Raw genomic sequence first — 27,529 nt, forward strand, 5'->3', positions numbered from 1 at the left:
CTCCTGCTCATTTCAAAACAACAGCTGCGGTATGTGTTTGATCACGTGTTGTCGGCTTGACTTTGAGGCTAGGGACCTGATAACATGTCACAGGCTGGGGAAGTCTTTGAACTACGCGCTGCACTAATAAAAACAAAAACACGTCAAACACGTCATTGGCTGGGAGGGCTATTCCTGATAACACGTCAAAGACGTCTTTGGCCATGAATGAGTTAATATGGGTTTCCTGGAGAAAAATGACATCTGTGGAGAGAGATTTAAGATATCGAAAAATGTTTTCCCTCTTCACCATATGACCTAGCCCCTTGACATTCCAGGAGACCACTGTTACTTATTTGCCCCCCATCTGAACCCTACCTCAAGATCCAGGCATGTGTAAACAAGGAGGTAACCAAAAGTGAGCACAGATACATTTAACAAACTAAAGCGACTGGTAGCGTTATAAAGGTAAGAAGCCAAATTGGTTGTCAGAGGTAGAAATAAACTAACCTAAATGATCTAATAAAACCATTTCTAAAACCTTGGAAATCACACCGGCTAGGGCGATAGGCCTGTAGTTATCTAAACTCCCAACTTTACCAGTCTTAGCCTTGATAACAGGCACCAGAGTGACTGACAACATACTGTAGATGCTGGCAAAAAACTGTGGGTCATGAAGCCACTAAAACACATGGCAAGAAGAGCTGCGCCTTGGGGCTAGCTAACTTGAGATGTTCTGCAGAAATATGATCTAGTCCACATGCTTTGTTATCAGCTAGCTGTAAGATAGCTTGGTATACTTCTTTAGCTGTAACATATACTACATCCCCATTCACATTGGTGCCCACAAGGATTTATGTATATTTATTTATATTATAAGGACATTATATTGACACAATTGAAGAGAACAGAATAATGTTGCCTCCACAATTCAGCTATATTTTCAGCACCAGAGACTCCCTCTATGGGAGTCCCTTCACCTCCTTCCAGAAGCCAGTGACATCTGGCTTCGTTGTGTTATTATGCTTGATGTATGTGTATGTGTATGTGTGTGTGTGTGTGTGTGTGTGTGTGTGTGTGTGTGTGTGTGTGTGTGTGTGTGTGTGTGTGCGTGCATGTGTGTTGGGGTGTTTGTGTGTGCGTGTGTGTCAGTAGCAGGGAGGTGCACAGCTCTCCTGCGGTCGTCATGTCGTCTGACAGCGACAAGGAGGCCGAGGAGGAAGAGGAGCTTGTCTGCCATGACATCACAGGAGGAGGCCTGGCGGCAGAGCCAGGTCAGTCCCTGTGGTTAGAGAACCTCTGATGTACAGGGATGAGATTAAACTAATTTGACGACTTTAAAACACAAAGCATAAATACAATCATCAAAGATGTATTAGCATAACATCATTTAACATAGTGGATGCTAAAGTGTTAGCATGGAGCTACTATCACACAACATAGTGGATGCAAATGTGTTAGCATGGAGCTACTATCGCTTAACATAGTGGACCTTAAAGTCGAACTGAACCCGTTCGTCACATGCATATGAGTCCGTTTCAGACTGAAAACAGTTTGTCTAAGATGACAGGTTGAGAGGCGGGTCATAGTATCATGTCGATGATTTTATTTGACAATTCTGGGGACTGGATTGGGCTTTGGCCAATCCTGGCGTGTTCCGCCTCCAAATCGAGTGGGATTCAGTGTGTTGTGGCGCTCCCCTCGGGAAGAGCCTTTTGACGGGAGGTCAAGTGGCTGAGTGGAGAGTGCAGCACGTCGGCCTGGAATCTCCGAAGTGCGACCCCTGACAACCAAGCTCTCGGATGCGCGCGCCATTATCGCTGCTGTATATACGATATCCCTGGAATGCACGTTTTAACGAGCCAGTTACATTTCTTTGCATTCTTAGAGATTATAGTTTTTGTTTTTTGTTCATGTTTCTAACAATTGGCCAAGTTAGTAGTTAGTTTATGGGATAGGAATTCTGCCAGATGACAGGCACTAGGCGCCATTTTCTACTTTTCTACTTTTTCTACTTTTTTTTTTACATTTGGAAGAGAAAATTATCCTGAAATGAAGATTTGATTGACAGCCGCATGTCGTGACATGATTGGTTGAAATGGGGTAGAAATGTGATAGTACTAGGTGACGTCAGCACACTGTACATTACTGTTATCAATGAAATCTTGAAAAAGGAACTTTTGATGTGAAAGTGTGAAAAACGAAAGAAATCACATGTTTGTGATTTTGTTTGCATACATTATTAAATAGGTGCACTGCATACCCAGGTATTTGAACTAAAAGAAAAGAAAAGTCATTTTTGGGTTCAGCTCGACTTTAACCTTTTCCCCTTATTACTTAAATATCATTTTACCATTAAGCATCAAAACTTGGCAGAATAAGTTGAGAAGGGTATAGTTTTACTTTTTTATTGTTTCTTATTCATTTAACTTCATCCTTCATTATAGGTACCAACATTTCATTCTATTTAGCATATATTTCAATTTTAAAGGACTTGGAACGTGGAAGTATTGGAACTGTAATTTCAAGTCTCCCTCTTCAAATGTTTATTTGTGTGTCTGTATGGAACCTAAATGTGTGTTTGTTTTTTTATGCCCCCTCTTGGCCAGGTTCCTCTTGAAAAAGAGATTTGAAATCTCAATCTCTTTTACCTGGTTAAATAAAGGTTTAATAAAAAAAAAAAAAATACAAAACACAAATAGTGAAATAATTCCGTCCCACAGGACCCTTTTATTCCAAACTTGACTGAAGCACACTGGACTCTACTGTTGGACTTAAAATCTAACAGAGTACATTACTTCAAACATAATAAGTAAAAGTAAAATTACTGATTTTAAAAACTACTCAAAACAGTACAAGTACACAAAAAGCTACTCAATTACAGTCACTAGAGTACATTAATTAGTTATTTTCCACCTCTGCTAATTACCTGATGTTAATCATTCATCCTGGAGGTAAGGCTTCACATTTTTTGTTTTTAGTGTGTTTTGACTATTTTCCCTCATTTCCCCGTGTTTGGCATAGGGATCCATGTCCCATACATTTCAGTGTAAACTGCATACAATTGATCCCTATGCCAAACATGGGGAATGGGGGGAAATAGTCAAACAGAAACTACAAATGTGAAGCCTTGACTCCAGGATGGATGCCTGACATCAGGGAATTCATGATTTTTTTATGGCTGGAAGTCCCCAAAAAGTGTTGTCTTTGTGCAAATTCAACTTTAAAACTAATGGGAAAACGATGAAATTGGCCATGCAATTTTCACCAACCGCCTGTGTGTGTGTGTGTGTGTGTGTGTGTGTGTGTGTGGACAATTCCAAGGTCTTTGGTCTTGGATGGGAGCATGAAAAAATACCATGAATGACTGTTGTGAAAAATGGCTGGAGGACCCAAAATAGCACTTTTGAATAGAAGTAAATCCGTCAAGTTTTGACACTTAACTCATTGAGTGCCAATGACGACTATAGTCGTCAATTCAAATAGTAACGTTGAGTGCCAAAGACGACTAAAGTCGTCAATTGCATTTTTTGACCGTGGGACGTGCATCAAAGCCTGATCCATCTCCTGTGAAAGTATGGTGGATGTTGAATGTGTAAAAGCTATTTTACCGACCCATTAGGTGGCGACAGTGCTCTCCAGATTAGAAAAAGGCGAGGAAAAAACAGAGAAGAAGTCATGGGGAAACGGAAATCGCATCGGTATGCATCGATATGCATGAAGCATAACGTTAGCTGTGCCTGCAGCAGCCAATCTGCTGCCACAATTGAGCCCCTCCGTCTCCGCTGCGATATCCCCTCCATATGATTTAGTTGCCGACACCAGCGTCTTTCTGAAAAGTTACATTATTCTCAGCTGGGAGCCGGCGACACGCTGTGAAAAAGCGGGGTGCAGCGCACTTTTCAGTGCAGAGCAAACGCAGAGCAAACGCAGCAGAGCCACCAGAGACACTCCCATGGAGGAGGAGGAGGGGGGTGGGGCACGCAGGGCAGCATACAACCATTGACAGTAAACACAGACCCAGACAGCAGGCTCGATGGACAGAGACAGGCAAACAAGCTAGAATATCTGATGCCCACCAGCAGTAAATCAAGACCAGCAAGAAGGTGTAGGGTCTGCGCACGCAGGGGCCAGCGCTGCTGGTTGCAGCTAAAAAATATTATTTGGCCAAACAAAATTCCTTTGTTTTCACTGTTTTATTGAAGGAAATTATTTTTGAGGTGTCACATGAGAAAATATTAGCTTCAGAGTCAGTGATGTGCTTGAAATGCTTCATTTCACAAAAGGCTGAATATCTCAGCTTCTAAATTGAAATGTGTGTTTTTGCTGAAATCCACCTATCTTCTCCGGCTGATAACTAAAGAACGGAAAATGATATCAATAAACTTTTTTTTGCTGATGATAGAAGAGAGTCTCCTCGTTCTTTGGGCGTGTTCGGTGTTTACATAGTAATATCACACAATATTCTGTGGGCCTCGAGAAATCACTGAAAACGCTCTGAAACTCTGGCACTGGGAGCGTCCGTTCTCCAAAAGTGGCTGGCACTCAATGAGTTAATAGGTTTAATGGGAGTATTTTGACTCAGGGTGACAGGAAATGTCCCTAACATGAAGAGTGTTGAACTTTTGTAAAACACCCCCAAAAAATACCCGGGCCTAATTTCAGACCGTTTGGACAAACAAATCAAAATAGCCACCAAAACGCTCAAACTTGTACCAGTAGGGGACAAGGGTTGTAAAGTGTTAGCATGGAGCTACTAGCACTTAGGGTTGCCAACATTCCATCCCAGCAATACAGGACGGTCTCTCCCATGGCTGACTAAAAACTCCCTTCGACAGAGTGTGCAGAAGGCTCGTGACACTTAAGTTCTCCACTCACGGGCTTAACCCACTTATGCCTTTCTTCCCCCTGTATACTATATGAACAAAGTATTTTCTTTTTGGGAGGGCCGGGACCCGCATCGCCGCCCATCTCCATCTCCTCTTCACGCTCACGTCCACCTGCGCTCATTTTTCCACATGAGTGATTGTGACACACCACACGCTGCCAGAGAATATAGCCGCGCCCACCTGAGAGTCTCCCACACACACACACACACGCTCTGTGCGGCTGTGCCTGCCCTGCTGTCATCAACTGAGCGGCAGCGGCACCCCCTATTATCTCATACAGCACACAAACACACAGGCAAGCAGACAGACAGGTCAGAATATATGCCTCTTCCCTTAAACTCGGGACAAGTGACGTCCCGTACGGGACGCGCCTCTTTTGACCCAAATACGGGACGTCCTGGCTAATACGGGACGGTTGGCAACCCTACTAGCACTCAACATAGTGTACGCTAAATTGTTAGCATGGAGCCAGCCCTTCAACATAGTGTAGGCTAAAGTGTTAGAATAAAGCCACTGTCACTCAACGTAGTGTATGTTAAAGTGTTAGCATGGAGCTACTGTAACTCAACATAGTGTACACTAAAGTGTTAGCATGAAGTTACTATCACCACTGCCGCCCCACCTTTGGAGACTAGCAGCAGGTCCTGAGTCTATTAGAGTCAATGGGAGAAGTGAACGTGATCTCAGATTATGACTGATTCTCTCGGCCCATAATCACCAAAGTAAATATTGGGCCCATTTAGCACAAGCCAGATATCTTCTGAACATTCTGACACTAAATGGCATTTTTTAGACAGACAGATCAGGAGAAAATGTACTTTGTTCAAGACCTGTCTCTGTCTCAGAGCTCTTGTGAGATTTGGGAACAGGAGCTCACCTTAGCAGGGAGCAATCTAAAGCTACATGTGAAGTTTGTTGATGTAGTAGCGTGCTTGGAAAAATATTTCTAAGATAATATCTTAGTTACAACTAGATTGAGCTAACAATGGGCAGTTGTGTGTTTATGTGTGGTGTGTGTGGAGTTTGGGAACTCACGATATAGCTCAAGTTAGCTTGCTAGGTCAGCACTCATGTCACCAGGCTCTCTCTCACAACACTTCAAGGGCAGAGGTGACCACACCCATTTCTTATTATTCAGCGGAGCCTAGAGTGGGTTGTCTCTATCTACATATTTAAAGGTCTCTGGTCACTCAACACAGCGGATGCTAAATTGTTAGCACACACTCAACATAATGTAGTGGACACTAAAGTATTGGGAGCTACTATCACTAAACATAGTGGATGCTAAAATGTTAGCATGGAGCTACTCTGATAGCACTTTATCGTCTGTTAAAGTGTTTGCCTCCTCTCCGTTCTGCAGACACCTCTGAGGAGAAGAACAGCTCTCTGGATGCTCAGCGCTGCAGAGACGGACAGCTCAGGAAGGTGAGTGGGCCTGGCCAGAAGCTTGACCTGGCTGTGACATCACGGCACCTCTTCTGTCCGTCTGGATAAAAGTGACTGCATTTACATGGACCTTCGTATGCCGGTTATGAGGCTTATGCCGGTTTTGATTATATTGGGGACAATGTACCCATGCGTTGCCCAGCATAAATATAGGCACAAAGCAATATTTTTGTGTACATGTTCAGGAATGGTTAGACAGTGAATCGTTTAATAAACCGTTTTAATTTAATTACCCTTAGAGCAATGAAATATCACACATGTATGTACACCCTAAAAGAAATGCTGGGTTTAATACAACCCAATCTGGGGGGTTTTCCTATCCAACTGCTGGGTAAATATTGGATATTGGATCCTTTAACCCAGCAAGATGGGTTAAATATTAAATCAAACTTCCACGTCAAATTACGGTAATTACAACACTGGCTTAATTTTACCAGATGAATCGGTTATATATTCTACACAAATGCTGGATCAAATTAACTGGGATTTTGGGTTCATTCTACCTCATAAATGGGTTATTATTACTTACATGTTTCATTCCAGTAAAATCTATATGATAAAAAATGTCACCATACATGGCTAGGCCTAATGGCTCTCTGGGCCCACACAATGACCACCACAGCAGCTATTAGTCAGGTTCCTAATGTTCTGATTTCAACCTTCGTTCAAAATTTTTGGAGAGTTTGTAAACTATACATTTTTGGAAAGCTTAGAGTGTGACGAAACCCAAAACCAATGTTGCCATTTTTTTCAAAGTCTCTATGGTCGCCATCTTGGCCTTTCAAAATGGCGACCACCGAAATTAAACGCCTGCACTGGAAACCCCTATATGGCCCAGCAATGTTATTTCCTATAATCTTTTATGACTGAAATGTCATCTATAGGCCTAGTGGATGAAATTAAAAGTGGTTTCTAAAAGTTGCATCTTGAGCAATTTGAGTAATTAGCATAATGAGCTAATTAATCGCCAAATCGCAAAAATTTTGCTTCAAGTCAACCTAGAAAGGCGATCTAAGAGTCCAAGTCCATGTTTGTCATGTCCAGAAATGCATCTATTACCATAGTGCAGACATGCAACATTTCCTAATTTGCATGATTTGCATAAGGTATGTAAAAATTAGGTCACAATTAGGAAATGGCTAGATCTTTCACTTTTAGTCATCTTAGAATGATGATCTTTCTTTGATATTGGGTCACCATATACTGATACGCTTGGACAAGACTGCCACGGTGGCGTATATCAATCGCCAGGGCGGTGTCCGGTCGCAGGCCTTGAACGAACTAGCGAGGGACATCCACGAGTGGGCTCGTGTTCACCTGCTATCCCTGTCGGCGGCCCACATTCGGGGCCACCTCAACCTGGGCGCAGACTTGTTGTCGCGGGGCAACCTGCACAACTCGGAATGGGTTCTCCACCCACAGGTGGTGGAACAAATTTGGGCCAAGTTCGGTCGAGCCGGCGTCGATCTCTTCGCATCGCGGCACGCACACCATTGCCCCCAGTGGTTCTCTGTCCTCGGGGACGACCCACCGTTGGGCCACTGCCGCACGTCTGGCCGGGGGACGCCCTCTACGCGTTCCCCCCAATCCCCCTGATCCCACAGGTGCTAGCCAGGGTGAGGCAGCAGGGCCTGCAGCTCATTCTGGTAGCCCCACATTGGCCGTCGCAGATCTGGTTCGCGGACCTGATTGCTCTGGTGCAGGAGGCTCCGTGGCTGTTGCCACGTCGAGTGGACCTACAGTACTGTCGCAGGCGGGCGGGGAGATTCTGCACCCTTCCCCACACAAGTGGAAGTTGGCAGCTTGGTTCCTGAAGGGGAACGGTTGTTAGCCCAGGGCCTACCGATGAACGTGGTACAGACCATACAGAGCGCTAGAGCTAGCTCCACTCGTGCACAGTATACTCACAAGTGGCAGTCCTTCGCGCGCTGGTGTGCGGAAAAGGACCTGGATCCAGTGTATTATGGCATACAGTGCATTCTCTGCTTCCTCCAAGGCCTGTACGAAGCGGGCCAGTCGCCACAGTCCCTCAAAGTATACTTGGCCGCAATCTCTGCCTGCCACATGGAGACTGAGGGCAAGACAGTGGGAAGCCTGTCTTTGGTTTCTCGCTTTATGAAGGGCGTCCGCAAGCTTCGCCCCCATACGAGGAGCATCTTCCCTAAATGGGACTTGGTTACGGTGTTGGAGGGTCTCTCGGGCCCTCCCTTCGAACCGATTGACACAATCAGTCTGAAACACCTTTCGCTGAAGACGGCATTGCTGCTAGCTTTGTCTTCCGGCAAGAGTTGGTGACTTGATTGCCCTGTCGGTGCAACAGTCATGCATGGTGTTCTCTGATGATGAGCGCAGGGTCACGCTTCGCCACAACCCGGCTTACCAGCCCAAGAACATTAGGGCCGGGTTCAGGTCTATGACCATAGATCTGGTAGCGTTTAACCCTGCTTACTCGGATCCAATGGAGGAGAGGACACTCCAGGGGCTTTGCCCCATATGGGCGCTTCTAGCCTATGTGAATATGACATGCACATTGCGCACTTCTAACCAGCTCTTGGTATGCAATGGAGCTCAGGCTTTAGGTAAGCCTCTGTCCAAGGAGCGCTTGTCGCATTGGATAGTTGAGGCCACTAACCTACTCTGCCGTTGGGAAGATTCCACCGGAGGGCATTAAAGCTCACTCTATGCGGGGTGTTGCTTCATCTTGGGCGCTATTGCGCGGTGTATCGGTAGAGGACATGTGTGCTGCGGCATCATGGGCAACCCACGACACCTTCGTGAGGTATTATAGCTTGGACGTGGTAGGCACAACGTTCGCTCACACCGTCTTATCTTCTTCCCGTGCGCTATGCCATGACGGCCCTTTTTCGTCCGAAGGTCGCACCGCGGTGCTTCGTTGTAGCAAGGACGGTTGTAGGTAGCATTAGTGAGAGCTCGAGCTGAAGCGAAGTAAAACGTAGGGGTTGTGCAACAACCCAGGTTTTACGAGTGAAAGCGAGAGCTCTCACTATCCAGCCTTGCTGTCCGGGTATATACTTGGCTCAATGTTGAATGCTTGGAGTGGGGTTCCCTGTCTGGCGGGCCGCTACAAAATGGCTGACGGTCGCATCCAATCACAGACAGGGTTCGGCCAGGTGATGCCTTCAGGAGCGGCTGCGGTGTTCCACGTCACCGTCACGTCACCTGGGTGGTTTGAAAGGTTAACTTTTATGGAATAAAAGGTAAGAGCATTCAAGTCTGTGCACTATGCGTGCTAAAGTACAGAAGCTTTCAGATGACTCCAGAGTAACGGAGGAACAACAGAAATGCTTGGCTAGGTTTGTGTGTGCTGCCTACTGCCCAAAAGGAAGAAACATTAAGAAACATTCCAGAGCTGCATTGGCACATGTTCTGCAAGTATATGGCAGAGAGTTAAAGGCTACCACCTACAGAGGGTGCCTTGAAAAAGCACATTGATAGTAGGGATGGGCATTTCTAGCAAAAACACTATTCGAAATTCGCTGGCCAAAGTCGACTTTTAATCGAAATTCGAAAATAAAAATAAAAATGTAAAAAAAAATTAAAAATGTAATTTTTTTTTTTTTTTTTTTTTTTGGTGAATGAAATGTTGCATTGTCTCCCCTGATTCTAAGTCTACGGCTTTATTAATTAATATAAAAAGCTTCTGCTGTGGATTTTTAGCTCAAACAAGCATTGCACCACTGAAGTAAAGAACATGTTACATGACATGACATTTTCAAAAATAAAAAACAGTTTTGACAATCATGAGTGGTTCATTAAATATTTAGTAGGCTCAGGTCTGAGTGCCAAAGGGGTGCCAAAGTCACCCCTCTCCCTCTTCATGGGATTTCATCCGCCATTCATTTTTCCATAAACCTTGCTTAAAATGCTTATAAAAATTGTTTTACTTGCTCAAACCAAGCGATTCGACTATAGTTAGAATCAGGGGAGACAATGCAACATTTCACACAAAAAAAACAAAAACAAAAAACTTTTTTTTTTTTTTTTTCGAATTTCGAATTTCAATAATAAAAGTCGACCTTGATAATAACAACGATTATTCGAAAATTCGAAATTCGATGCCCATCCCTAATTGATAGGGTACATGTGCAAGCTCATGTTTGGGGACAGGCAAGCGTTGAGCAGCAAGTACCTTTAAATCCTCTCAAAAATGGCTACTTCAAGGCTGATAAAGGCCAGTTAAGACCCACTACCACTGATGAACTACCAGCTCCTGAGTCCAACATTGAAATAGTGAGATGCCGCTGCAAAGGAGATTGTTCAACACAAAGATGCTCCTGTAAGAAGAGAAACTTACAATGCACTGACCTTTGCCTTTGCAGTACACAATGTGAGAACGATGAGGACTCAAGATCTGAAAACCGGGATTCAGATGGCAGCGATGTTGAAGATCTTGAATTAGATGGGTTTTTAACTAACAGAAGTTAGTTATAATTGCAAATGATGAATTTCAATATGCCTTGACGTACAGAGATCTTTGTTACAATCCATTTGTTATGGATGCTTGAATTCAAATTATAAATATATTTACTTTATATTATATCCAATTGATTTTCCTTCCCTTTTTCCTTAACTCATTGAGTGCCAATGACGACAGTTGTCGTCAATTCGAATACTAACGTAGAGTGCCAAAGACGACGATTGTCGTCAATTGCCTTTTTTGACGGTGGGACGTGGATCAAAGCCTTATGTATGTCCTGTACAAATATTGTAGCTATTGAAGCTGTATAACCTATTTTACGGACTCATCAGGTGGCGACAGTGCTCTCCAGATTAGAGAAATGTCCGAAATATAGCCTGAAAAAGCCCCCTGATCAAAGAGAAAGCGCTCATGCTGCAGCCCAGAGCCATGTAGATTGCTCTGGCTGCAACTGACGGTGCCTGGCAACAGCAGTCAATCCGCGCACACAACTGAGCTCCTCTGCTTCTGTCTGTCTGTCTGCATAGTTTCTTCACACGATTAGCCGCCAGAAAGGCAGCACCCAACGCCGAAGTGCCAACCCTTTCCCTGCAGTCCGGCAGCGCGACAAGGAAATGCTCCTTGCTCCTTGTCGCGCTGCCTGGGAGGCGGCGCACAAAAAGCACTCCGAAAATAGACGCTGGGTGTGTGAGGCTGTGTGTTACTAGTGTGGGGAGGAGTTTGTAGCTGAGGGGGGGAGAGGGGGGTGGGGCACCCAGGGCAGCACACAACTACACCACGTCACTACATCAGAAAATATTAGCTAGAGTCAGTGAATGTGCTTGAAATGCTGCATTTCACAAAAGGCTGAATATCTCAGCTTCTAGATAGAAATGCCTGTATTTGCTGTTTTTGACCTATCTTCTCCGGCTGATAACTAAAGAATGGAAAATGGTATCAATAAACTTTTTTTTGCTGATGATACAATAGAGTCTCCTTGTTCTTTTTGCGTGTTCGGTGTTTACATAGTAATATCACACAATATTCTGTTGGCCTCGAGAAATCACTGAAAACGCTCTGAAACTCTGGCACTGGGAGCGTCCGTTCTCCAAAAGTGGCTGGCACTCAATGAGTTAAAGTGTTTTGAACATTTGTCGTTTTTAAAATCCAAAATGGAATTGACTAAAGCCAAAATATAGATGTCCATTTCAGCCTAATCATATAATTTATGCTAATTATGCTAATGAACAAAGGTTGCATGATTTAGTTATGGCAAGACATTAATTTCTAGACATCAAAACATAGACTTAGACTCTAAGATAATCGTTCTAAGTTGCCCAAAACAGAAGATTTCCTGATTGTTACCTTTTTTTAACCAAATTTATACTAATTATGCTAATTAGGAAATGTTGCATGACTGCACTATGGTAATAGATGAATTCCTGCACATAACAAACATGGAGTTAGACTCTTAGATCATCTTTCTAAGTTAACTGGAAGCAAAGTTATAGCCATTTTCCAGTTTTCGGCAATTAATTGGCTCATTATGCGAATTACTCAAATTTCTCAACATGCAACTCTTAGCAACCAAGTTCAATTTCATCCACTAGGCCTATAGATGACATTCCATTCATAAAAGCTCATAGGAAACTACATTGCTGGGTCATATAGGGATTTCCAGTGCAGGTGTTTAATTTTGGTGGTCGCCATTTTGAAAGGCCAAGATGGCCACCATAGTGACTTTGAAAAAAATGGCAACATTGGTTTTGGGTTTCGTCACACTCTAAGCTTTCCAAAAATGTATACGGTAGTTTACAAACTCTCCCAAAAAAAATAACGAAAATACATAAGGACCTGGACTATATAAATACATAGAGACAATCTTTATAGTTAGACACATTCTTTATTTTGAAAATATATTTAGACAAAAAACAATAACTGATAAATCAAGCAAGCCAGTTATGTAGCAAGCAACATGAGTTTGGATATTATCCTACAAGTTGGTTAATAATTGACAACCCCTCGTTAGCAATGTGGACACACACCATACCACTCGAAATCGCCAAATTTCAGATTACTGATTCACTGCACTCATGATTTCACTCCACTGCGAATTATATTATGGCAGTCACACTGCAAAATTGCAAACTATGATGATGGCCTAAGGCTGAAACGCATCTGTTTTGCCCTTAATAAATAAAAAACCTAAAGATTCACTCTCTTTTTTCTTTTTTTTTTGAAGGCCAGGCCAGGCCAGGCCGCGAAGAAAAATTTGCCTTTTTTGCATGTTTGAATCGGTTTTAGCCATATTTAGTGGAATATCTCATTTTAAACACACCAATGTTATATTGTCCATTGATTGAATTCCTCTCACACTCACACCACTGACTTTATTAAATAGTCATTTTAAGTCACAACTGTAAAATAGCTGACAGCCCCTATATCCGAAAACACAATTTGTCACTCATTGAGCCAAGTAAAAAGCCTACATTGAAGCCACTTTACAGACAAGCTTGTAATGAAGAAGAAAAAGAAAAACACAGGTTGCCAGCCGGGCCCGGTGGCCTGGCCTGGCCTGGCCTGGCTTGGCCTGGCCTGGCCTGGCCTGGCCTGGCCTGGCCTGCAATTTTAATTTTATTTTTTATTTTTTATGGGCCCCCCTGACGAGTGGGCCCCGGGGTGGGTGCACCCTCTGCCCCGGTGTACGCTCCGCTACTGTTCACTCTAATTCGAGTGCTGTTGCCTACCTCTGTTTCTGTGATCTCCCTGCAACCTGCACCAATTGAGCTGCCTAAAGGCTGAATTATACTCGACCAAGCTCGTTGGGGGTGGGGCCCCGCGAGTCTCCGTGCAGACCCCGCGCTGGGGTTGATGCCATTATACTCAGAAAGTGATCAGCATGTATTGTACAACGGTAAAGGTCCTTACACACCGAGCACGTTTTTTTCGTGCGATTAATTCGCACATCAATAATATTTTCCGAACCTATATCAGTCAATGCAACCGTGCATACCAACGGCGAAGTTTCGCCCAGCGTTATTGCGGTGTTTATTTTTTCGAACCACGGTCGATTTTTCAGAAATTCGCTTCCGACGTGTACACGTCTGTGGCTGTGATTGACAGGTGGGTCAAAACTTGCATCGTAATTTCGTGCCGTATATTCGCATCGCTCTTGATGTGTAAGGACCTTAATAGTGAGAACAGCCTGTGGAAAAGTCGCAATGAAACGCTATTATGTGCAGTACTGAGTGGGCTTTCACTCTCAAACGACCCCACATCAGCGCATAAAGGAATCACCAAACTTGTTTTTACTGAATAGCCGTTTTACATCTCAGCCCTGATTGCCTACTCTGTGCTGCTTTTAATCTCTCTCAATAATGCTCTCAACACAACACATTTACTTGGTGAAATGACTAAAAACGAACAGTTGCAAATCAAAGTTTATAGCCTACCACATGGGTCAAGAAATGTGGCGAAAACACAGCTCAGTGTTCAGGGTTCAGTGGCTTGAAAGCGGCCATGTTTGGAGAGAAGCCGTGCGCTGCTCGCACTGTTAGAAAAAAAATCGTGCACAAGGCGAGCGCCAGACGTAGCTAGCGAATAACCACGCCCAACAAATTTACGTCATTTGACGCGCCCGGCCCGCGCTCCACCCACGCGCCCTTCACGGCAGGGTGAGCATAATTCAAGCTTAAGACCTGGAGCTGTGCGGGCTATTCCCTTGCTGATAAAAACTAATAAATAAATGAGTTATAACATTAAAACTGTAAGAAGAGCAAGCCCATTCACCATTTAACCCTTGTTTTAGCTTTCATAATTTTTTGTAAAATAATTAATGTAAACAATCAACCTATCACATTTAGACAAAATAAGATACTATGCCAAAACACAGAGAATAAAACAAAAGTAAGTCAAGTCAAGTCAAGTTTATTTGTATAGCCCTAATTCACAAGCATGTCTCAGAGGACTTCACAGAGAATATGTCTAGCTAAATCTAGCTGACACAACAGTAGCAATTACAGTAGTAATAATAACAACATGATTGAAGAATCATATGATAGAGAGACAGAGAGAAAGGGGGATGGAATGTGGGGGTGGGGAGAGCAGGGAAAGGGAGGAGGTGGGGAGGGAGAGCGGGGGGAATGTGGGGGAGGAGAGAGCAGGGAAAGGGAGGAGGTGGGGAGGGAGAGCGGGGGGAATGTGGGGGAGGAGAGAGCAGGGAAAGGGAGGAGGTGGGGAGGGAGAGCGGGGGTATGTGGGGGAGGAGAAAGCAGGGAAAGGGAGGAGGTGGGGAAGGAATGGGGAATGTGGGGGAGAGGAGAGCATTGAAAGGGAGGAGGTGGGGAGGAAGCAGGGGAGGGAGAGGGGGGATGTGGGGGAGGAGGGAGCAATTTAATTAAATTCAAGTTTAGGCTATCTCAATCTTATTTCTTGTTTCAGCTTGTACCAGTTTGTGAGAATGGCCTCCTCTGCCAGACCACTTGCCTGTTTGTAGCCTGCTGCAGACAGCAGACATCACCCCTGCCGTGTCTGCCTCACTACGCTCTTCTCTCACGACCAGATATCTTTAGCAAACTAGATTTCTGTCGGACCTCGTGTGACTCGTCGGTGAGCACTCGGGGAGCTCCCTGCTCGCGTCTGTGGACAGGTCACACTTCACAAGCGAGCGCAGATTTGCGAGCCCTGAGCCAATGTGATTTACCTCTGATCCGGGGGGGTTTGTCGCCAAGCTCCAGAAACGGCTCGCGGAGGGCTCCAAGCGCCTAGTGTGAGCTTAGCTTTAACTGTAAATTTTAAAAAAATCATCTGTAACCCCCCCCTCTCTCTCTCTCTCTCTTTCAGGAGGGGGTGGGGTCTCGCCCCCCACGGCGGCGCTGGTCGCGGCGGATGGCAGGGGCTGACGGCGTCCTGATGATGAAGTCTATGCTGGACCTGAGGCTGCTGGACTCCTACAGCCAGGAGGAGCAGGAGCACCAGGAGGTACAGGTTAGATTCTGGAGAAGAAGAAGAGTACTCAGCTAAGCAACAAGTACTTATGCTATTTCTCTACTGGTTGTCGGTGCACACTGCAGCTAGTGCTACAATCAGCTGAATAAAATAAAGTCCACCCTCCCTAAAGCTGCCTCCACATGATAAGCGATCTTCTCTTCTCGCACCACGAGGTAGAGCGCAGAAAGGTTTATTCAGATCCCCATTAGCTGCCACTGACATAGTAGCAGCTACTCTTCGTGGGGTCCACACACAACAAACATAACATAAGACATATAATACATATAACAAATCTCAATAAAGACAAAAACAATTAAAAGAAAATAATTTTAAAATACTAAAATCACAAAACATGTAACAAATCGCAATGAAAACAAAAATAATAGAGGGGGGAAAAGAAATTAAAATGAAAATTACAACATCAAATTGCATTTGATGTCTGATAGATCAGATCAGTTAATTAAGGTTAGGGTTATTGTGTTTTTTTAGTATTTTCTTTTTTAAATATGCCTTGCTGGGTGCTTCAATTATCTTATTTGGTAACTTGTTCCCCATTGTAATGGCCCGATACATTACAGAGCTGCCCACTGCATCTGTTCTGGGTTTTGGTTTAACCAGATAACCCCTAGTTGCCTGCCTGGGAATGTGACTATGTTGATCTCTCACATAATTTATTTGTGAGTACAGACAAATTGGCAGTTTACTATAACAGATATTCCTAAATAAACCAATTAGATTGCATGCCCACCTCTCCTCCACTCTGAGCCATGAGAGGCTGGCATGCATTCTGTCTGTACTCTGCCTCACACCTAGTGGACAGTGCAGTGCAAGCCTTGCAGCTTTATTCTGAGCTATCCGGAGCTTAGACACATCTTTTTTGGCTGCACCTGACCAGACTGCTGAGCAGTAATCAAGGTGAGACAAAATCAGTGCCTGTGTCACTAGCACTCCAGAGGCAGGGGTAAGAAAAGAGGAACATGTTCTAATGCATGATAATCCTCTACCCATTCAATATGTTTCTCCCATGATAGCTGCCCATCGAGTGTGACACGAAGCAATTTTGCATTTTGAACCTGTTCAATATCCACGCCTTTGAGTGATAGGCATAGCTGATTAGCATTATTAGTGGCGTGTTTGGCCCTGAATACCATACTTTTAGTTTTTGCCACATTCAAAACAAGTCTATTCTCACACATCCAGTCAAATAATAGTTGCAGTTCTGACTGAAAGGTGTTTCTTAACTCACTGATGTTATTAGATGTGAAATATATAGTTGTATCATCTGCCAATAGAGTAGCACTGCAATTATCCAAAACATAAGGCATGTTGTTGGTAAATATTGCATAGAGGAGTGGCCCAAGGCAACTCCCTTGGGGCACGCCACACTGTAAGCATGTAGGGGAGGAAAAACAACCATTGAAAAACACAGACTGAATCCTATTGGATAAGTAATAGGGATGCACACAATTAATCGAAGCTCGGTTACTTGCTCGTTAAGGATTTACTCGAGCATGTGAACATTTACTTGAAAAATGTACTCAAAACAAAGCAAAAAGCAACGTGCAGTCTGTGAGTAGAACGGTGTTTTCAAATCATTTTTCAATGATCCTCCAGAGGGCGCAATGATATCACTGTAACAGACTGTTCAGTGTGTATGCGAGGCTCTGTGTTTGTCCCCTTGAGAGTTGCCGTAGAACAGGAAGTGTGGGGAAGAAGAGTGAAGCTTGTTCTTGACGAGTGTACTAGCCAAAACCAGATTGCTATCTGTCTTTATAGCTAGCGTTAGCTGTCTGAGAATAAAAGTGGAAGCGTATTATAACTTTACAGCCTGACTCTCTCGTTTATTGTTTTATTAACAAAGTGTAAGTAATAGGCGGACCTCGACACTCGGCTACATCACTATAGCCCTTTTCAGACAAGTCATAAGAAAGGAGGAGATACTGCCGTATGTAAATACTGTGAAGCGGTGTAGGCTACAGCTACAACACAACAACATTCCACAGCTCAGCGATGAAGAGGAAGAGTTGCGACGCAGGCCGAGCAGAAGAAATAACCCAATCGATCTGCGGGGTTATAGAAAAAGACATGATACCTATCTGTGATTCGGTGTACAGTACACCTACAACAACAATCAGTTGAACAATGTTCATTCGGATAAATTGCCTGGATCCTAGTCTCACCTGGACTGGAGCTGTGCAACTCGGCATCAGCGTTTAAGAACTGTGATGCACGGCAAGCAGAAAAAATAAACAACCTGCAGTAAGTGAGCCCCTGTTGGACCTAGGCAGCGGCCGCGGCGCAGATTCTGGACAAATGTTGACATGTCTAAAAGTTATGCCTCTATGTTTTTATTTGTTCCATAGTGTACGCTATGCTATGCAATGCTGTGAGAAATATATGTTGCTGCTGTATAAATAAAGGTTTTATTGAGGAAAAAATGCATTTGGTATTGTTTGGGAAATTTTTGATTTTTAATTACAATTACTCGATTGATTGATCGTTAATGTTACCAATGATCGATTCCGGAATTTCTATTCTTACATTACTATTCTTCTGCTTCCTTCCCAGCTCCATGTTGACAAAGTTCCACCATTTTCTAGGATTTTCATTTTTCACCTGCTGAATGTATAGTATGAATTATTTGCTTGCTTAACAAGCTTCTGTGCCTGGTTCCTGAGTGTCCTCCACTTCTTGGTCCTGGCATGTTATTGGAAGTGCTCCTGTCTCTTTTGAATTATTGACTTTACCTTATTTTGATACTTACTTTGATCAATTTCAGTGGTTGATCACTATAACTGTGATCACTATAAGCGGATTCCACTGTAGTCACAGTATAGGAAACAATACACAAACTGGTATTTACCTCTTGTAGGTCATAAAAGTCCAAACCATAGGGTAACAATCAAGTAACAATGCAATCCCTGCATTCTCTATGCATTTTTATTATGTTTTATTATTACTATTTCTATTAGTTCTTTTAGGATTTCAAGGATACTTTATTTGTCACTTGCACAGAAATGCAGAGTAAAACATGCAGTGAAATGAAATGGGATCTGTCTGCTACACTGTGCAAGAGGAAAAGAACAAACAAACAAACAATAAAAGAAACAGGAAGTAAAATACATAAAATACTATGCATAAAGTGCAATACAGTATCGTACAGTCCCTGCAATAAATAAATAAAACTAATTAAAAAGGCAGTAGCCTAGCACGGCCTACATAAGTTTAAAAAGGAACCTTAAAAAAATAAAATAATAATAAATAAAATAGTGTTACGTGGTCCTACTGCTGCTAGTGGCTAGCGTTTAGCATGCAGACAGCCCGGGGGAAGAAACTTTTCTTAAGCCTTTCAGTTTTTGCCTTCAGGCTGCAAAGGCGTCTCCCCGACCTCAGCAGGGTGAACAGGCCAAAGTTGGGGTGTGTGACATCCTTCAGGATTTTCAGAGCTCTTGCTCTCACTCGCTTAGAGTAGAGCCCCTTCTAAACATGCAGTGAAATCCGGATTATAACCAGCTGCTAGCCGGTCGGCCTGCATGTTTAGAAACAATTAGCCGCCTTATGCGCACTCCCGCGAGTGCGGATCATGACCATCTGAGCCCCTAGTACAGAATCCGCATTATTGGAAAAACGGCTGTTGTTTAACACCGGCAGCTCATGTTCCGGATCATGTATGTCTGAGTGGGCGGGTGGTTAAATGGCACTTTACAGTGATCATTATTTTCATGAATGGACGTAGCGTTAGTTACGTGGCTGGATTATTTGGAAGAGAGCCAAATTAGGTGAGTAAACAAGTAAAAGTTGAATTGTTTCTTCCCCCCCCTATCTGCCAGTTTAAAAATGCAACAAGGAGATGATAGCCTACTACTTTTAGCCTACTGCATAGGCTAAAGTACCCGCTAACGTTCACGTAGCCTATTAATTAATTAATCGTTCAGGCAATCGCTTATATCAACGAATTAAACGAGCAAACTCACGGTTTCCTAAAGTGCTGCAAACGGCTTGAATGTTTTTTTCCCTCCTGACCTGTCTGTCTTGTAGGCTATGTAAAAATGCAAGAGTTGCATTAGCCTATATCAAGACATATAGCCTAACTTTTGTGGGGAGAAATACATTGAAAACTAGTCAGCTATGACTTGAATGCCACTTGTAAAATCATCCACAGTGTAATGTTAGTGCGATGGTGCGACCACTATTTTGACTGGCGGCTTTTGGGCGATGTAACAAAGGCAAGCGCTCACTTTTTCTGACACATTGCCACTCCACGTTATCGCCTGAATGCGTCGGAATGCATCTTCCGTTAAAACTGCATGTTTTTAATCGAGTTTGGTTACGGATTCGCTAAAGCTGTTTCCACATCACATTTCTTTTTATCGATACACCCTACCGCACCCCCTCCCCCCGCCCACTCTACTCGCCATCGGCAGAGAGAATACGGACCATTTTGAGCTGTTTCTAAACAAAGACTCATGTCTAGAAAGGGAAAACCAGAAAATATCCTGCTCTGGCTAGACGGACATGATCCAGACTTCATGTTTAGAAGAGGCTTAGGTGTCCTGCAGGGTGGGCATAGTCTGCAGGGCTACCTGATCCCGTCTGGTGCAGCTATCATACCAGGCGGAGGAGATGCACCCAGTGAGGACACTCTTGACGGCTGAGGAGTAGAATGTCTTCAAGATGGATGGTGCGACCTTAAACTTGCTCAGCCGCCGGAGGAAGTACAAATATAATATTATATATTGCCTCTGCAGAGCACAGCACTTTAAAGACCTTAACGACTTGATGTTATATTTTATGTTGTATTATATGTTTGGATCTGACATGGTTGCCATTCCTGCTGTTGTTGGTGCTATGTGGAGGCAATGTCCTCATCTTTTACTTGAGCTCGATCACTCCCGCAGTTATTGTGTCACGATGATGCTTGTTATTGTTGGTGTCTTTTTGTACTGTTGTGTCCCAATGCCTGCTGCAAACCAAATTTCCTTCAGGATACTAATAAAGTTGAAGTTGAAGTTAACGTTGGTCATCAAACTGTAAATACATAGCAGGTACAGTTATTCTCACACTTGACGTGTTCCGTACCCGAGCACGCCTGAACCGTCCAGAATATCTTTTCAAGTTGACCCGGGCCCGGTTCGTTGATCTGTTCCCGGGTACGATACAGAGTGTTCACACCATAGTCTGCCTCAGAAATATGGTCAGTCACCCTTTGGGTTTCCCAAAGCCGCAGCGCCACCTGCTATTGGTCTGTGTTCGGCAAGCTGCAACGAGCTAGCTGCAAAAATTCACCCCCGTACTGCTGTTATGAAAGATGAAATTAGCGAGAGGCCAAAACAGTTTTTTGAACCAGGCTATAAACATGATTAATCATGTTACAAATGGGGGCATTTTAACATGGGATTGAAGTGGCCATTCGAGGAACTACAGCTTTCAGTATCACTTCCTCTGTAAAATCCTGAGCTTGGTTCACACTAATCAAACAAACCGGACTTTGGGGTCAAGTGTGCTGGGGTCCCGGCCAGGTCCCTGATGTAAAAATGCCCAAAGAGTGAGAAAACTGATCAGGATTAAGCCCTGCACTCTGCCCCTCCCCCCAGGTGAAGCACCGCCCCCCGGACGGCAGCCTGAGGAGGCTGGGCCAAGGAGGAGCGGCGGAGCTTTACAGCACTGATCAGGAGCTGGGAAGCACTGTCAGTCTGCATGTCACCTCTGCACGGGTGAGGCACACACACACACGCACACACACACACACACACACACACACACACACACACACACAGCTGCACAGATCGCCTGTATACATGATTACATGATACTGTGTGTGTGTGTGTGTGTGTGTGTGTGTGTGTGTGTGTGTGTGTGTGACCAGGCTGAGGACAGTGAAGCAAGGACCAACCAGAGGCCAGATTTCATCCTGCTGTCCAATCAGAGCCTAGACAGGGAGGAGCCTGTCATCTACCCTGACCAATGGGCGGACAGCGTGAGCCTGGCTGGCAGGTGCTACAGTGAAGCTTGACTCATTCATAAATCTCCAATTTACTATTTCACTAACTATTAACTAACTATTATATACTATTATATACTTATAAATGGAATGTCTGTTCCAGCTACACTGATACCTGTAACTATATGTTATACCCCACCCCCTCTAGTGAATACCAGGTGAACAAGGCAGCCCACAGCCCAGCAGGGGGCCGGCAGGACAAGCCCAGTCCAGACAGCGGCTGCTCACTGGGATTCTCTTCATCCAGACTGTCCAGTCCAGACAGACAGGCTGGAGAGGGTGAGACAGACAGACTGACAGACAGACAGATAGGCTGGAGAGGGTGAGACAGACAGACTGACAGACAGGAGATCGTGAGACAGACAGACTGACAGGCTGGAGAGGGTGAGACAGACAGACAGACAGACAGACTGGAGAGCGTGAGACAGACAGACTGACAGGCTGGAGAGGTTGAGACAGACAGACAGACTGGAGAGCGTGATACAGACAGACTGACAGGCTGGAGAGGGTGAGACAGACAGACAGACAGACAGACAGACTGACAGGTTGGAGAGGGTGAGACAATCTCTACGTTCCCAAAGAAAGCTTCCCAAATGTCAGGGAAAAAGCTTTCTATGGGGACATAGGGATTCCCAAATGGACACCCCAAGTAAACACTTCATAGTCATGAAAGTTGGCCTCTGGGGGTTTTGGCGGACTCCAAGTCCATCTAAAGTGGCCCCGAGGCGATTGGACCTCGGGAAGGACACGCCAGTCGATTGGATCTGGCATACCATGTGGCCAATAACAGTTCAGTGACAACAAAGTGTTGGGGTTAAAGAGCTGGTTTGGTTATTGATATGATTATTAATAATTAATAAATTATTAATATGCATGACATTTGTCAGAAAATATGGTAATTCTCTAATCGGATCACCAACGTGAGATAAGGCGAGAGTAGTGTGACCTCTCCACCATGGTGGCAGAGACTGGATCCACTCCAGTTCGCCTATAAGGCAAAGCGTGGTGTGGAGGACGCAAGTCTGACCATTTGTCTGACACCTGGACTCAGCACACCCCCACACTAGGATTTTATTGATGGACCTTTCCTCTGCTTTGAACACTGTACACATCCTGCTACACCGCCTAGTGGAGCTTCAGGTCAACCCCACACTGATTTTATGGTTCAAGAACTTTTTAAAGGACAGGCCACAGCAGGTGCTGCTAAATGGTTTTAAATCCAGCAAGTTGATTTTAAACACAGGGCTCCACCAAGGCTGCGTCTCATCCCCCCATTCTTATCTGCCTATTCCAATCACATCACCTGCAGCAGGGAAGGAATTGTACTTTTAAAGAACGCAGATGACATGGCCTTCGTGGCCCACCTGACTGGTATTAATGCTCTGGCTGAATATTACCAGGTAGCAGACAACCTGATCCGGGCATTTCAGGAAGGCTCAATACCACCAAGCTCACAGAATGCGAGCACACTCACAACTCGAGTTCTATTAGGGTGCAGGGCCACACAAGTCACAAGAGTAATAGAAGAAGCAGGCCAGCACTCCAAAATGTCCTCTCAGAAATTTAATAAGTCACCTGGGATGGCACACAACGAACGTTTCAGCGTCAAGCCTTCATCAGCGTTGTGTTGTGTAAGGCAGAAATGACGACTAAATACATACAGACCGGAAGTACAATCAATAATTCAATAAAGGTCTATACAGGAAATGCGTACATGTGTAAGCCCACGGGTTAGAGAAGGACGTGAAACTATTGTTACAAAATACGTGTACACATACAATACATGTATACATAATATGACACTTAAAGAATATACAAAATCTTACCATAGAAATACATACTCGCTCGGTCCGCGTCTCAAGCGGGTTGGGTTGGGTCGGATTCGATTTTTTAGGACCGTTGAAAACTCTACATGACAGCCATCAAGAAAGGAGGACAGCACTCCATGTTGAATACTTTTAATGCCACACTTCGGGCGGCAGCCCTTCTTCAGTGTGTGAAATGGCAGTGATACACAGGTGATTCACAGGTGGGCATGAGCGCGTTTTGATTTTCTATGTATGACAGCCTCGAATCTCTCTCTCTCCCTCTCTCACTCTCCCCATCTCTCTCTCTTGTCCTCTCTCTTTCTCTGTCTCACTCTGTCCCGTTGCTTGTGCACGCGAGAAGGAAGCTGCTGTGGCTTTTAAGGGGGATGGACATAGTCATGATCACACCTGCAAACATACTTTTGGGCATAAACACATCTATATGGAGGTTTGCACCGAGATGACACGCAGCGGGCCGACACGCCCACAATTAGGGCTTTGCGCTGCGCTCTTCCAGCGCAAAACGGGCGCTATTAACGCAGAATTACTGCCGTTGCGACGATAGGGCCCCGTGTGTCTGTGTGTGTGTATGCGTGCACGCGCGCACACATGTGTAGGGGTAGGGGGCATCACAGGGAGTTAAGGAGCCTGATGGCTTGTGGAAAAAAGCTCTTGCAGAACCTGGCCGGTCTGCTCCGGATGCTGCGATATCTTTTTCCAGAGGGCATGAGGCTGGACAGTCCATGGAAGGGGGGGGGGGGGAGTCCTCGGCAATGTTCATGGCTCTGGTCAGGCAGTGTTTGTGGCCTGTGTCATGGACAGCAGGGTTGTAATAGGCCCTAATAATTTGGCATAAGATATTGATAGCTATATTAATACTGTGACATTCAATTTGGTGCAATGGCAGACACGTGTGTTCCACTTACATGTGGATTCATGCTCATGTTCAGTAACTCCGAACTGGACTCAAACTCTGCTTTGGTGACTTGGACTCGGACTGGAACACTGGAGAGTCGAGACTCAACTTGGACTGGAGATATACTGACTTGATTACAACCCTGCTGTCATTTGTCCCTCTTATCTAACCCTGCTGTCATTTGTCCCTCTTATCTCCTGTCAGACTCGGAGCCCACAGAGGCCGATGGAAACTCCTCTGAGCTGGAGGTGGAGGAGGAGGAGGACCGAGGGGGAAGAGCAGGTGGGGGGGCGGTGCCCCACACCCCCGACCAGGAGGCCTTCCTCAAGCAACACTTTGTCACTCTGGCTGATGGCTCCAGCTCTGGTAACCTAACCACTCACACAGCTCTGACTGATAGACTGTCAATAGACCAATTATACGCCTACGTCACAATGACAACAAAGCAAGCTGCGTGCGCAACGTGTAGGCAGAAAACCGTCAGCCCAGCATTCACAGACAGTGAAAAAGCCCCGCTGTCAGGACTGCTCTATGCCCATCTGCAACACACAGTTATATTTTAGTTTTAAAATGCAGCTCTCGGCTTACTACCACAGCTTATCGCCTAGTGATAAGCAATGTTATGCATCGAAATTAACGTTGTTTAATGGGATATGTCTTACAGACCCATACGCACTGGCGCTGTCAATTGGCCAAGCCTAGTCATACATATCGTGCATTCCTTTATAACTGGGGATAGCGTAGATAATTATTCTGTAACTTGCAAAGATATATTGTTATGTTGATAATGCACACAACTCAATAATGACATTATGTAACGTTACTTGGTCGTTAACTAACCGAGCGATGTGGCTGAGCAGCCTACAGTTTCAGGCAGCTTACCTGATTATGAAGAGCACTGCAAAGTCGGGCATTTTTAACAATTTCCTCTTTCGGCTTGCAACCAAAGACACCTACGGTTAGCATTAAAAGCAAGGACTAAAGTTTTACCGAATCCCGTCAACTCATACTGCTTTTATGCTAACCGTAGGTGTCTTTGGTTGCAAGCCGAAAGAGGAAATCGTTAAAAATGCCCGACTTTGCAGTGCTCGCTCATTTCATATCAGGTAAACTGTAGTAGGCTGCTAGTAACAGCCACATCGCTCGGTTAGTTAACAACCAAGTAACGTTAAATAATGTCATTATTGAGTTGAACTGATTGGAACGAGGACATCATTAAAAATGCCCAACTTTGTAGTGCTCTTCATAATCAGGTAAGCTCCCTGTAGCTGTAGGCTGCTCAGCCACATCGCTCGGTTAGTTAACGACCAAGTAACGTTACATAATGTCATTATTGAGTTGTGTGCATTATCAACATAACAATATATCTTTGCAAGTTACAGAATAATTATCTACGCTATCCCCAGTTATAAAGGAATGCACGATATGTATTGCCGGCCACTACGCTTGGCCAATTGACAGCGGCAGTGCGTATGGGTCTGTAAGACATATCCCATTAAACAACGTTAATTTCGATGCATAACATTGCTTATCACTAGGCGATAAGCTGTGGTAGTAAGCCGAGAACTGCATTTTAAAACTAAAATATAACTGTGTGTTGCAGATGGGCATAGAGCAGTCCTGACAGCGGGGCTTTTTCACTGTCTGTGAATGCTGGGCTGACGGTTTTCTGCCTACACGTTGCGCGCGCAGCTCAATGTTGACAAGCTGTATAAGGGGTCTATATTAGACCATTTGTTACGGGTCGTCACTTGGTTTGCACCTATTAGCCGCACTGCCCCTATTGTTCTGAGCATCAAGACGTTTGTAAAACCGGAGGCTTTGGTCTCCGGCTATCTAGCCCGTCTTCATCACCAAAATGCGGGGTTGCCTGGAAGTGTGGACAGGAGGAAACTTTTGGAAGACCACAGACCTTTGGAATTCCCCTTGTAGGCTATATCTATATTTTTATATTCTGAAATATATCTTGTTGTCGGGATTATGTGGGCTCCCCCCTGACAGCGATTCAACATTGCAATTAGCAATTATAAATAGGCTATTGCAATCCTATAAATATGGCTGGCTGCTAAATAAAAAAGGCAGGTTTATTTAGTCTATTTTATGTTTAAGAGAAATACAGTAGCCATCCTGTTAAGGAGATGTCACTTACAGTATTTCAAAATGCCGTGTCGCCGATGATTTTCAAATATAGCCTGACATTGCTGAAAGGAGTGTCGGCAAGTTTTATAGGCTATAACTTCTAGACATGCCGGTGCGCAGCAAGATGAAAGCCTGCATCTGGAGGGCACCAGCACAATTTTCATAGATATTGAAATAGACTAGAATAAAATTTTCACACATCTCCATCTATTAAATAAACTGATATTTGTATGATGTGTATGCAGGGGCGCCGGAAGCAGGGGGACATGGGGACATTTTGTCCCCCTTAAAATTTGGTCCCCCTAAAAAATTTTCAAAATCTGATGCCAAAATCTGACTGCCCCTGATGCTTAGAGCCCACTTTACACTGTTTACACAGCCTGTGATGCTTGTTAAAGCCATGATCGTTGTGGGATTATTACACCTGAGACAGACAGACCCGGGGATCAAGTTACAGAGAGCCCACTTTACACTGTTTACACAGCCTGTGACACTTGTTAAAGCCATGATCGTTGTGGGATTATTACACCTGAGAGACAGACAGACCCGGACTCTGTACTGCACTCACTAACGCACTTTAGGATGGCTTGAATGTGTTGTCATTGGCTGCTGCTATAATTGTATACGGTTAGTTATTTTATTTTTGTGTTGAGATGACATTAAATATAATAATAATAATAATAAGTTCAGTGTTTCTGCCTGTGTTGCTGTCTGTTGTAGTGTAATTGTAAAATGACCTAAAGGGAGAGCAGGTCACCAAGTGAGTGAGAAAAGGAGAAAATACTGAATAATGACATCACTGCAGTATAATCCTAATGTTAATTTAAAATGAGATATTCCTCTAAATCTGGCTAAAAATCATCCAAATGTCCAAAAAAACGTCAATTTTTCTTGCCGGGAAAAAATAAAAAAAAAACATAAAAAAAAATAAAAAGTGTCCCCCTA

At 44.3% G+C, this 27,529-nt stretch overlaps 1 protein-coding gene across 1 annotated transcript in view; it reads left to right on the top strand.

Annotated features, from left to right (window-relative positions):
* The window catches only part of LOC310773171 (mitogen-activated protein kinase-binding protein 1-like), a gene marked incomplete at both ends in the record, with an annotated part of 145,494 nt that overhangs the window by 93,425 nt on the left and 24,540 nt on the right, over positions 1-27,529 (top strand). Inside the window, 7 exons of the mRNA XM_083633081.1 lie at positions 1,132-1,253; positions 6,229-6,293; positions 15,574-15,711; positions 21,315-21,434; positions 21,587-21,714; positions 21,870-22,000; positions 24,650-24,811. Coding sequence (XP_083489207.1) covers positions 1,132-1,253; positions 6,229-6,293; positions 15,574-15,711; positions 21,315-21,434; positions 21,587-21,714; positions 21,870-22,000; positions 24,650-24,811 — 866 coding nt within the window. The remainder of the gene's footprint in view (positions 1-1,131; positions 1,254-6,228; positions 6,294-15,573; positions 15,712-21,314; positions 21,435-21,586; positions 21,715-21,869; positions 22,001-24,649; positions 24,812-27,529) is intronic.

The sequence above is a fragment of the Poromitra crassiceps genome (assembly GCF_964638095.1).
Source record: "Poromitra crassiceps genome assembly, chromosome: 3".
Classification (NCBI taxonomy): Eukaryota; Metazoa; Chordata; class Actinopteri; order Beryciformes; family Melamphaidae; genus Poromitra; species Poromitra crassiceps.